A 13,053-nucleotide genomic window follows, 5' to 3' on the forward strand; every position below is an offset into this window, starting at 1 on the left:
ACTATGTAATTGGGCCTGCTTAAGTAAGGAGAATGAGGAAATCAGGTGGATTTGGGAAGGGTTAATGAGCCTCCTTTAGCGAGGGAAAAAGAGGTGGTGTGTGAGAAGAAGAATAAAAGACTGAAAGATACTGGGAGTTAAACAGTGAACTTAGAAGATAACCAGTGCAAGCAACCAGTTGTAAGGTGAGAAAATTGAGGACCATGGAGGGTAGGTGAGCAAAGAGGCTGGAGAAAGGATAAAGAGCAACCACTGGACAGGAGAGGTGACTGAAAGGAAAGCTGCTTGCGGGGAACTCCACAAGGATGTAGGCAGAAACCCATGCAGTAGCTGGGCAAAAGTTCCCCTGCAAAGCTGGACAGAAAATCTGCCAGGCAGCCCAGCCCCAAAGCAGGGGTGCTCTCAGGGCCCTGCCCCCAGGAAAGCAAATGACAAGAGTCTCCCCATATCAGGACTGCTACTGCAAATGTTTGCTTTGGGACCTCTGTGGCAAGCGTCTGTGTGCAGGCTCTGAGGGTGTTCATATGATGCTCCTTTAGGGAAGTGTAGTGTAGGAGGGGAAGCCACGCACAAAACCATGCACAGAGATATAGTCTTAAAAGTATATTTCACAGACTTGAATGCTAATAGACACAACTATCTTTTGGAGGAGAAAAAAATTCAGGAAAAGTCCCTCGCACTTAAAATGCATGCAGTTTGTGATGATCCCTAGACTTTGTAAGAGCTGTTCCGCAGCCTTTTGTTGTTCTTGGAAATACCATCTCCTGCACAAATAAGCTTTGTTACCGCTGTAAAGAGTTTCATGTTTATTCTAGAAATGAAATGATCTTTTTAAGCCATTGAGCACTTCAGGAAGAGAACCAAAACCCTGAGTCTGCTTCAGTTTTCTGTGGCAAGGCAACATGGCGAGCCAAGGCCAGGTCCACTTATTAGTACAGGTTTCCATTAATGTTTCTTCTGGAGCTGAATATTACCCATAATTGTTTATGCTGGACGTTTGCATTAACTATTTTCAATTTTACAAACAGACAGTGTCTGCGTGTGCATCTGTCATTGAAAATCAGGTTCAATGGCACATATTCTGTGCAGCTCTGTTCCTCTTCTTCCTTTTGGTCCTCCACTTTGTTGTTCACAATACCATATCCCTGTGGCAAACACAGATAATACTTACTAGGAAGAGTAATAAGAATAAGGTATTTAATGTATTTCTAGCCTTCTTAATGTGGTGTAGCTGTGAACACAAGGCAAAAAGCAACACCGTATGACCATGCTACTTTGGGAATGGTCTATAAACTGCAGTTAAAATAGTTTCAGGATATTTATGCAGTGCATAAGTCACATGAATAGAGGTTTATCACAATCAGTAGGAATGCTGGATTTTCATATCACACATTTGCTGCTTAGGATGATTAGCAGGAAATTTAATTTACACTAATTAGCCTTAGGGGAGCAAGAAATTAACTTGATGGGTAAATTCCACTTTTTACTATATACCATACCAACATGGAGAAATTTGAGTTAAAGCTGGAGCTGAGTCCTGTACTGATACACTGGACTTTGATTTTTCTAAATTAAATTAAAAGACTGTAGAAAATTAATATATGTGTGGTGAGTGGGTGGGGGATTTTTGGAGCTAGAGTCAGAACAGTTCTTCAACATATTCATTGAATTGTCAGCCACTTCCAGAGACCATGCTATATTTTTGTACATTAAATTACATTAATATCTAATATTGCTGCAAAAGCTTTAACAAATCCTAATCTTCAGTATTTGTATATTTTCATTATATAACGTGTTATGACTGTGCCTGCAATACTCCACATTGTAATGCACAGAGCAGGAACAGTTTTCACAGAACTACTGTGAAAATGCCATGCTTTTTCATTTACAACACCCACTTGTAAATACATTTTTAGGGTCAGGAGCCTTTGTTCATATGCTGGCAAAATTCCTATAAAAACAGTTCTTTAAGAAATCACTCTCAAAAGTATACAGCAGATGAGGGAGGCAGGAGTCACAATGTAGTCCTAATAGACAAGTAAGAATTAGGAACTAATAAACTCCAATCTTGCCTGTTGATGGTGATTTTTCTATCTCATTCTTCCAAACACAGTTTAGGTCTCCTGGTTTTTCCTCTGTAAAATGGAGGCAATTTTTATGTATCCACCAGTCAGAATTTCTGTGGACTGATTAATGCATGCAAAGCAATGAGTCATTTGGTATTGAAGTATCATTCTATTATAAACTGAAGTGTTGTGTCATACCAGGCTTGTGGTTTCATCCAAATTTATCTGTAGGAAATGGAAGTGAAAAACATCAGTGGCATAGGAGATAATCGTGTTTGATATCAATGCTTCTGCTAGTTTGTGCATCTGAAGTACACTCAGAAGCTCACTATTACTATTACCTGTTTGGGATTAGACCTTGTAGTACTTACCTGAAATTGCTATTGAAGTGAGAGGTGTGACTTCAGTAAGAACTTTGGTTGAGTATGTATTGCAGAATTGGGAGCCTTGAGTCCATAGTTAGGGGTTTAAGTGGCATGTGTAAGGTAGTTCAGGAGCCTGCTCAGACTTTGTAGCCTATGACATAAATAATTCTGGTCTAAACAAAGATCTTAGATAGACCTGTGGGTAGTCATATATTGGGTCACATGCATCATATTGCATTCTCAGGTCCTTCTTCAATCTCCAGGACTCTGATTTCTAAACAGTAGCTCTCCTATTCAATCAAGAATGTGTGTGCATGTGTGTGTGTATGGTGGATGGGTATATGTAAATAAACCTGTGCCCACACACAGACAAACTACATGTGTACACAATCCCCCCTGTATAAATGTAGTTTGCCTTTTTTGGGTGTACGAGTATACTTCTGTAAATGCTCAGGACTCGTATTTATATGTTTATGAGTAATATCCAACATTCAGTCATAATTGACACCATGTGGCTTTCTGTATAATAATTACTTTGGGACAAAAAAACCTTGCAGATGGTTTCAAGAGTGACTCTAACTCATCATCAATGTAAAGAGATTAAATAAGATGATGAGCCCGTTGCCTCTGAATGGAATAAGCCATTTTCATTGATTTCAATGGGAGCAGGCGCAACTTCATTTCTACAGCAGACAGAGAACATGTATTATATGCGTTAAATGAAAGTTTGATTTCATTGCACTTAAAATTATTCATGTTCTGTTAGCAAATGGTTTGAGATTTTATAACCTAGAGCATTTGCTGAATTCTGCTTTGTATTTTCCTCACAGCCATTGGAAGGACCCTCATTCCTCGTTATTTTAGCACTGTCTTTGAAGGAGGTGTAACAGACCTGTATTACATTCTCAAGCACTCAAAAGAGTCATACCACAACTCATCCATCACAGTGGACTGTGATCAATGCACCATGGTCACTCAGCATGGAAAACCCATGTTTACCAAGGTAACAGGGAAAACTCAATAAAGCATGTTGTTTTTTCTTTTTCCGTGTGTGTAAGGTGAAATATATTGGCTGTTGCATTTTTCTGGTAGACTGAGATTATTTCTAATACTGAAAACCATTGAAGCCATTTAATTACTATTTTCTGTGTTCATTACATGACTGGAAAATTCTGTGGGCATCCTCTGCAATTCTCCCAGAAAGATTGCAAGAGAAGCACATAATGCCAGGTTGCTAGAACTATCAGTTGTACATGAATTAAATTCAGCCTGCACATCTCATTTTCTCTGGGCTTGATTTTAAAGTGACAATGAGGTTTCACATTGCTGGTACCTACCATTTGGGAAAGTATGCATTACGGTTGATACTTACCTAGTCCAAGGACTATAAATCTCTAGGAAAATAGTGATTTGATACAGTAGGATGCCAGTCCAAAGGGCAGTGAAGTCGATGGAAGGACTCAATTGATTTAGACATGTTCTGGATCAGGCAGTTAGTGAATATTCAATATTTGTAATTGATAGTGAATTATCTTCATGCATAGGCCACTTCTACTCCTGTAATTAAACTGAGTGCCATATACTTATAAAAAACAGTACCAAAGAGGTGGAAAATACAGATTAAACCAATTTTTTTCTCATATTAAAAAAAATCAGTAAACTGATTTTCAAAATGGAAATGTCCCCTTTCATAAATTACAGGGAATTATAATTTTCCATTTTGTACCTGTTAGTCTGTATGAATTTTAACCTTTGCATGGAGAAAAGCACAGAAGTAGAAGGGGGAGCCAGAGGAGATAACCCATGCATGCTGCCCTTGGCCTGCAGGACTGTGGAGGTTTTAGTCTCAAAAAGGCACCAGCTATTGACACCATCGTGACCAGAGCCTATATGGCTTACACTGTTTTAGCATGTATGTGAGTCCCACCCCTGCACAGTGCCTTCCACTGCCATATTCATGGCTCTTGGAGTGGGGCTCAAGGCAGAGGGAGAGGGAGCTGGTGTGCGGTGGGAGGTGTGCGTTCAGTGGTGGTATCATTCCAGTGCTCCCACTCCAGCCCCCTGTGACTGACACAGACAGAGAGACAGGTGCCAAGGGACCAGCTATTCCTAGGTAACACCTCTTTGCCCCCTCACTGTTCATGAGGAGCTGTGTGTGCTGGCCATGTGCAGAGGATGTGATGAGGGCATACAGTAACTGCTTCTCTGTGGAGCTCCCTAAAGTGATTTCTGTGTCATTTCCCTTTGTGATAGCTTTAATGCAATAGCAAATAAAAGGGAGGTTTTCTGGAACCTGTAAATATAACATGCTTTTCTCAATTCACTTAGTTTATTTTACTTATCATAGCAGCACATGTAGTGTTGTTACTCTGGAAAGGAGGCTGGGTGTACACCTTGTGTGAGGGGAGCCACATTCACCTCCCACCACAGCGTCCTGCTGTGCACTCTGAGCCTCTCCATCTGCCTCAGCCCTGATGTTTCTGCTGCAGATTCCAACAGAAACCTCTGTATCCTGGTAGAAAAGTTCAGGTGGGGATGTGATTTGGATTCTAGGGGGAAAATTAGAGGGGTTTAATGGCTGTATGTTTAAAATATGACTGTGTTAGTAGGAGCAAATTTCAAGTAAATCACTGCAGTTGGTGGAATAAGTGAGGAAAGAATATATTACTCACTCGGAAATAAGTTAGAGCTGAATGTTGTCTCAGCTGTGCGTGTGTAACTTCTGGCAGAGATACTGAGGGCACAGATCTGGTACCCAAAGGTAAACTCCTACTCTAATAGCATTGGTGGTGGAACAAAGCAGAGCTCCCATAACAAGCAGTGCTCCAGTGGACTCTGTAGCTCCCTAGCTCATGTCTGAATTTGACCCAGTGAAACTACCACAAAGGGATTAATGGAAAAATACAAACTAACTAGATTTGTTAGTAGCTGTTGCAGTTTGACAAACAACTTCTAAGCTGCAAATTCGCTAACTTCTAATAAAATGGGCTGAAACAGTTCTCATTATGTATTGAATCAGGAATCCACAGCTGCATTTTATTCATTTCAACATTTTCCTAGTTAGAGCAAATCACTGCATGCTGCAGTATTGGATGAATGTAGAAAATGGCATTTCCAATTTTTTTTTTTTCAAACAAATATAGCTAGAACGTGGCTAACAGAAAGAATATGAATAGTCCTGCTGGTCTTCAGAGGGCAAGAGATCTTTATAAAGTGTCACACACTTAAAAATTGTTTTATCAAGATGTAAGTAAAGAATTTAATATAGTTCAGTGGCATGAATTAAATGTGATAAAAGAGACTGAAGCCCTGACTACTGTATTTGTTTACTTGGCAGGTGCCTCATTTTTTTCTCTAGATAAAGGAAAGCTTTAGGAGTCTTCCTAAGCCTGTTTTCACCATGTTTACTGATCCGTCAACTTCATGTGTAGGCAAGCTGTTTTTCTGCATTTAGGGATGTTTCTGTTTCCTGGTAGACTGGCAGCTTTACCTCCCACTAGAGCAGTGAGCACCCCATGTTCAAACCATTCTCTTCCTGTGCCGAATCATGGTGCCATCAGCTGGATTTTATAGGTGAAGCTCTTGAAACTCAGTCATTTTAATCCTTACTAACAATCTTAGGCATTTCCCAGATTTGTATAAGCTTTAGTGTTCTATTCAAGCAAGGACTCATGTTGGAGGAATAGTAGTTAATAAAAAGGGAAGTCTTGTAAAAGATGCCTGGTAGTAGGAGGGTGAGACTGAGCAATAAGGCACAAAACCAGAACTGGTTTTCATAGGTGCAAGCATTTGAAATTCCTACAATTAATAAGTGCAGTGAAGGGGTTAAAAAGCTATTGGTTAGTTTGAGAAATGTTCTTTTTTAGTTTTTTCCTGGCCTAGTCTAGAGCAACCACGTGACATTCTGAATGCCTGCCAGCCTCTTTCTTGTTGATCCTCCGGAGACCATCTGTGCTGGGGGCATTGATTAGAGTGTGTCTGCTGGGATTACATCTTTTCTGTTGCCATGCCAACTAATCAGCTGATTTTGGTTACCACAGAAACAAAATGTCAGAGCTCACAGTACGGTAACATGAATTCAGCACAACAGAAAATGTTTTCTTAATTGGAGACCCTTTTGATTTTTTGGATTCGATGTAAAAGGCAGCTATATATATATATATAAAATTAAATTATGAACTGTGCCAATTTTATTGATTAAAAGCAATGCAAAAAATTCTGCTCTACATAAGGAAATTAAATGCCCTTCTAAGATGTCTAAATTTTTACCATTGTGATACGAGGAATGTGTTTCAGTTTTCCTATTAAAATTTGTTAATGCCAGTGCATAAAATAAATCTGTTAAGACCGGAGGGGTTTTGAGCTTAAGAGAATAAACATTTGAAGAGCCATAAGTATTATTAAGAAAAATATTTTCCATCTGAAATATTTTCATGTTAACTGGTCAGTAATTGAGATCTTTGACCTCAACACAGTAACATTAATATAAAATGTTTTTCTTCTTGTATGAATCCTTATGTGTGTGTGTATGTGTACCTCTGTAATTTCTCATCACAGTGCAAGTGATGCGAAAATCAAAATCAGGGTCAAATGACAAAATAAGTAATATTTAAAACTTGAAGACATCACTAAGGAGTGTTGAAAAGGGCAGATGAGAACCTGTTGCAAGATTCTCCTTCACAGGATTATAGTATTTTGTCTATGTAGTATGCCTCTACAAATTACCTACATGTTTCTGCAGAAACAATCAGGAGGAAAAACACTGATGACGTTAAGGGAATGGCTAACCAGAAAAGCCTTATACTGCCCAAGTAGGAGCTAGTCAAATCTGAGTTGAGGCTTGTAAAAAGGCTCAGCAGGCTTAGCTGAATATAGGATGGCTAGTTGTTCAATCAAACACTCTTTGTATTAAAATTAAAGTTGCAGAAATATTTTTTTTTGAAAGCAGTTGTATCCTGTTTCCACAATATCTCTGTACCCTGTGCTTGCAAGTTTACTTTGAACATGAGTTGTAAGACTTAAACATCATTTTAAAAAGAAAATTGAAAAAAAAAATCAATGACAGAGTTAGTGAATTTTCAGATCAGGCATGATTTACAGTACTCTTCCATACCCCTAGCAAAGATATCATGCCGAGTGTATATTTTGCACCTTAAAGAAGATCACAGCCTCAGCAGTTTCGCCACATGAAGTTGTGAGCAGTTTAAAAGTCCCCAGTAGTTTATTTTATTTTTCATTTCCAGGTAGTACCTGCTTACTGCATTTGTTCCTCCATATTTTCTCTCCTTTGTTAGGGAAGACTCCCTCACGAAGCTACATGAGCCACTTTCTGTGAAAGCAGCCTGTCCATGACCACAACCTGCCTCTCAAACCTGCCATGGCAATGCAGTTCATACAGCCTGATGGCACACACCCCATCTGGCTCCCTTTGGAAAGGGGAATTAATAAAAGTAGATAAGAAATTAAAGAAAAATTAAAAATGAGATCAAATGCCTGGAAAATGCAAATACGCTTGGAAAAGACAGGAAGGGGAAAAAATCAGATTTGGCCACAGGCATTCGGGGCACTGTGAACTCCAACTGGACAAGGAAGGAAGGTGTATATGCCAAGCTATTGTGAGGAAATGGCATTCTAAAAAGAGATTGTGAATGACTGGTTCAACAACTTGATGTCAGGCACATGCAGTTACACCACAGCCACCACCACTGCAAGGTTCAGTCATTAATTAGCAGTAGTGGACTGTGAGGGAAAAAGAACTGATGCAAAAAAAATAAGATTTAGTGAACAAAATACTCTGTGTTTGCAAAATGCTATAAAATCTATAGTATTATAAGTTACCATCTCCACAGTAAGGCCTATGAAGCCATTTTCTCCCCTTGTTTTCTGTTCTCTTGAGGAGGAAAACCGAATCTAGCAGAGATGAACAATGGAATATTGCTCTGGTAGTTTTGAATGTTGTTTAACTGATGATACAGTACCATTGAAAACAAAATTCCTGGGAATTTATTTCATGCATTTTGTGTATTCTAGGTATGCACAGAAGGACGTCTTATCTTGGAGTTTACTTTTGATGATCTTATGAGAATAAAAACATGGCACTTTACTATTAGACAGTACAGAGAATTAGTCCCACGCAGCATTCTAGCCATGCATGTAAGTAATCATTTTTAACTTGACCTAATGCAAAGAAATGAGATTAGGTTTATGAAGAACTCCAGCAAATTTCACACCCAAGGCAATTAACTATAAATATTTTGTTTTGCCTGCAACTACATCCATTTACAAGTTCTTTCATCACTCTCTTGTTTCTAAGTGCTCTATTGTTGCCACTGTTGCTATGTTTTCATTCTGGTTTAGCACATGGTTTTCCTTTTATCCCATTTGGTGGTTTGTATTATTTGGGCCCAAAAATGTGTTCTTATTGATATGAACTACACTAAAGCCAGTGAATTTTCATCATCGTAGGTATGAATTATATTTAATCTATAAATGAAACAAACTGATGTTACCCTTACATGAGACAGAAAATAAATAATTGCCATATATTAACTTAGAAATCTTTAGAATTTTAATCCATTTTTAAGATTTAAAAGACTTTACTTCTGTAATTGAATGAAAAGACACACAACAGAACATTAAAATATTGAATATTCTACAATTTGAAGTCAAAATATTACAAGGTAAACTGTTGCCAAGAAACAAAGGACCGAGTCTTACTGCCACTTTCAGTTCTGCACCGTAGAAGCATTCCAGCTAGTAGTGCCCCATTTACAAAATTAATTGCAGGACTGTGGTTTTATAGAGGGTAAGAACACAGGCTGAAATATGTGCCTATATTTTGACATTGGGATACTCAGATATCCACAGACAATGACATATTCTTAGTGAAGACTTTTAAATACCTGAGGAAGCCTGGACTTTTCTGAAAATGCTTTTACAAGCCTGAAGAAAGTATCTTTGAAATGCTGCCCCACCATTTCTGTCCTAGGGTTGTCTTTTATTATAGAGGGCTGATCTTCTGAGCTCTTCAGCAGTATCCCATTAAAGGACAATGAGGATGGCCATAAGCAAAATTATGTATTTAGAGGGCTGCTGCAATTCAAAGAGGGGAAACAGGTTAGCCAGCAACCAGCAGGTATTAATTTTAGTAATGAGATTGATCTAATTTTAAAGAGAAGGCTGGTCTCATAGGTAAAGCTCCTGGCTAGGGTCAGAGAAGGACTGTACTTGCATGTTTCCTGTTTAATTCTGGGAAAATAACTTGGACCAGAAGGGTTCTCCAGCCTGTGCTTAGTGCTGCTTATGTGATCAGCGGTGCTGAAGGTGCCTTGATGAGTTCTCTCTGGTTCAGTTCCTTATGCACAAAGAGAAAATGATACTTTCTTTATTCCTGCCTTTATCTGCTTAGTTTCCTGGGGCTTCCAGCCAACAAATGGAAGGGTCAAAGTGGGCTGTGATCCCTCAGGAACCATTTTGGTAGGGTCCTGTTTACTTGTACCCTTGCACGTGACTGGACCTCCTAGGTCTATGGGTAGGGAGAGAAGGAAAATATTGGAAAAGAGTCTTTATTCTGCTCCAGTTTCATACTGTTTTACATTTTCCTGTGCAAACAGAACTCTGTAGCTTATTACATAAATTTAGCATCAGTGTGTAATTTTTCCACAGGAGTAGTATCTCTTTTCAGAGGACCTTCCCTGCACTCCACCAAACACACAGAGAAAAACAAAGAGACAAAAAGCAAAGTGAAAATTCTTTTTTTCCTCTGTTGTTTAGGCACAAGACCCTCAGGTGCTGGAGCAGCTGTCCAAAAACATCACTCGAATGGGTCTGACAAACTTCACCCTCAACTACCTCAGGGTAAGCATACCATAGCTGGTGATTATTGTGAGCATTTTTTAAAAGTTACTGTTAGCTTTGAGTCAAAGTAATGAGAGCAGAGCCTGTGTCGGTCAGGTAAGAAATGGACCTAACCCTTAATGAGGGTAAAGGAGAAACACAGAGACTGTAATAAAGATGTAGCTGCTAACAATGTGCCATTAAAAAGGGTAAGAATTTTATCATAGAGTCAAAGCAATATGTGAGTAGCCTCTGTTTTTAACAGTCTTTTGTCTCAGTTTTGAATAATGGCTTTATTTTTTTGTAAGCAAGAAGTTCCCCACCATTTTTCGCTCTGCTTCACTGTTCCTGGGAAAATGGCAGCTCATTCTTATTAAGAGCTGTCTGTCTTCTCCAGCTCTTCGACCTCCCCACCTCTCCCAGGCAGGGCAGGGCTGAGCAAATGCTCAGCAGCAGTCCCTCAAAGCAGTCCTCAGTTCGCTTGCCTCTGGGAGCCTGAGCTCCCTCCTCAGCCTTGCACTGAATCGAGTGTGTTTTTTGTGATTAAATAATGCATTTGTTCCCATTGCTTTTTGACCCTTAAAGTGCATTCAAAGTTTGGAAGTTTATTTTTATTTTTGAAGGTATTCCCTGGTGTTGCAATGCATACAAAGACATACAAATTTGTAGAGTTCATATTTCAAGGTTATTTTTTTTTTTTATGTATTTCTAGACATGCCATTAGTAGATAAAATGAGGCAAATTGTTCAGTGATACATCCAGCTAACTTGGCCAAGAATACCTGATTTTATTCCTTTTAATTGTGTAATTATTCAAGATGCTTTTTTAAGATAAGAAGAACAGTAGAAAATGCAGTGATTTTCAGCCTAACTTGGAGCTGTACCTGACAGTCTGTATTTTAGCTGTACTTCACTCAGGTTTATGAACCTTGTAATACTGTCCCTGTGGATGGAATCCTACCCTCAGTGTGTTCTGAACTCCAGGGGGGACAGTGTGCAGGACTGAAATGTGTGGTGAGATCTCTCTCACTGTGTCCCTACAGCTTATGGACAGCCTGTAGATATGCTTTCTCTCCCAATATAATAAACTATTGCTGATTGTTGCTTAAGCTTTATGGCATAAAACCTCAGAGGCATAATAAACTGCATTAGAATTCTTCCATGTATTAACTCAACAATCATATGTCTATGTTGTGTGCATTGTGTTCTCAAGGTTAGTGGTTTGATACAGAGAATGGCCATTGGGCTTTGGCAACATCCCTATAGCCACACTGTCACTGTCTCCTGGTGAGGCACCCTAGAGCAGGTTCTCAGGATTCCCACTGGGGATTCCTCCTCAGTCACACCAAGTTTTGCATTACACCAGGTGGCAAACTGGGCAGCAGGCAGCTGGCTCAGGTAGGCTATTTCCATGTTTTCTTTACAATTGTCCCGTGGTATATAAGGCATTGCTCTGCTTTTGAGGTCTTTGATCCCCTTAGCATAACAAGACACACATCAGCAAACACTTGGGGTAGCCCACACCAGCCACAGTACTGAGCACCCATCCTCAGAAGGTTTGGGTGGCCATGCTGAATTTCAGCCACTATCTTTGTCACTGACCCCTTCTGCCTTCTCTGTGGCATATTTGGTAATTGCTGAATGTGACAATGCAAATGAGAAAGGCAGGGTCCCTGTTAGGATGCAGTTGGTGTCAGGCACCCATGCTGCTCCCCCCATCAGCATCAAAAAGAAAAGCAAGAAAGGAAGAGGGGGGAGGGAGGAAAAAAAATCCTCAGAAAAAAGAAAACTGGGATCAAGATAAGCACTAGAGAGAGATGAGCAGTTAAGTGGAAAGGGATGAAAAGATGAAGTCTCTTTTTCTTCTTCCAGACTAGTTTTGTTAGCTTAACAGACAACATCAGGTCTCTGGGTGCAAGGCTTCCTCTGGCTCCTGCTGTGGTGATTCCAAAAGGAAATCTTTTTTTTCCCAAGCCAATCTTTGTGTGTCTCTTTCTTGCGGTGAGGAATTGATCATTCCACTCTTTTTTTTTTTTCTGATGTTCAGCTCATCATGGGAGCTCGTATTACATTGTATATTTCCAATTTTATTTACTTCTTTCCCAATTACTTTCTTCTGATAATTTTAGCATGAAAATCTTTTTTGAACACAGGATTGTAAAATCACGCACTAAAAAAATGTCATAAATTCACTTAGGTTTAAGGTAGTTTATTTTGTGGGTTTTTTTTTTTTTAAAGTCAGCATTTTATGATATTCTGTTTTTGCAGTGTCTAGTAATGAGCAGTTACATGGTTTTGAATAAGGATTTGAAACTAATCATAAAAATTATTTTCATTTTATTCTGCTGCACACAGCAAAGACTTGTGATCCTCATAAGTGAAATCTTTGCTGATGGGCAGAATTAATCATTTTTATTCTCCAACGTGCACATAGCAGCAAGCTGTGCTGCAGTCTCTTTAAAGGCAGAATTTAACCCTGGATTTCAGATGGTTCTGATATAAAGGTATAGCCTGTGTTTTTTACACTCTAGACATCACAGAATGCTAAATCATTGCTAGTTGGGATAATTGCAGTTGCTGGCACAGAAAGCTCTGCTCCAGAGTGCCACATGCCTGTAGAGCCCCAGCTTTGGATACATGCCATGGTTTGTCTTCACTCCCAGTAAAGCTGTCCAGCATAGGAGAACATCGATTTTGTAAATCGTATTTAATACGAATTTAAAATATATCTTCTTGGAACCTGGAAATGAAATGTTTTGTCCTGTGTCATTTGCCAAATGCTCTTTA

At 39.2% G+C, this 13,053-nt stretch overlaps 1 protein-coding gene across 1 annotated transcript in view; it reads left to right on the plus strand.

Annotated features, from left to right (window-relative positions):
• Positions 1-203: 203 nt before the first annotated feature.
• Positions 204-13,053, plus strand: part of LDB2 (LIM domain binding 2) — a 54,996-nt gene continuing 42,146 nt past the window's right edge. Inside the window, exons 1-4 of the mRNA XM_008936017.1 lie at positions 204-210; positions 3,262-3,434; positions 8,462-8,584; positions 10,205-10,288. Coding sequence (XP_008934265.1) covers positions 204-210; positions 3,262-3,434; positions 8,462-8,584; positions 10,205-10,288 — 387 coding nt within the window. The remainder of the gene's footprint in view (positions 211-3,261; positions 3,435-8,461; positions 8,585-10,204; positions 10,289-13,053) is intronic.

Source organism: Merops nubicus, unplaced genomic scaffold (genome assembly GCF_000691845.1).
Source record: "Merops nubicus isolate BGI_N331 unplaced genomic scaffold, ASM69184v1 scaffold1352, whole genome shotgun sequence".
In the NCBI taxonomy this organism is placed as follows: domain Eukaryota; kingdom Metazoa; phylum Chordata; class Aves; order Coraciiformes; family Meropidae; genus Merops; species Merops nubicus.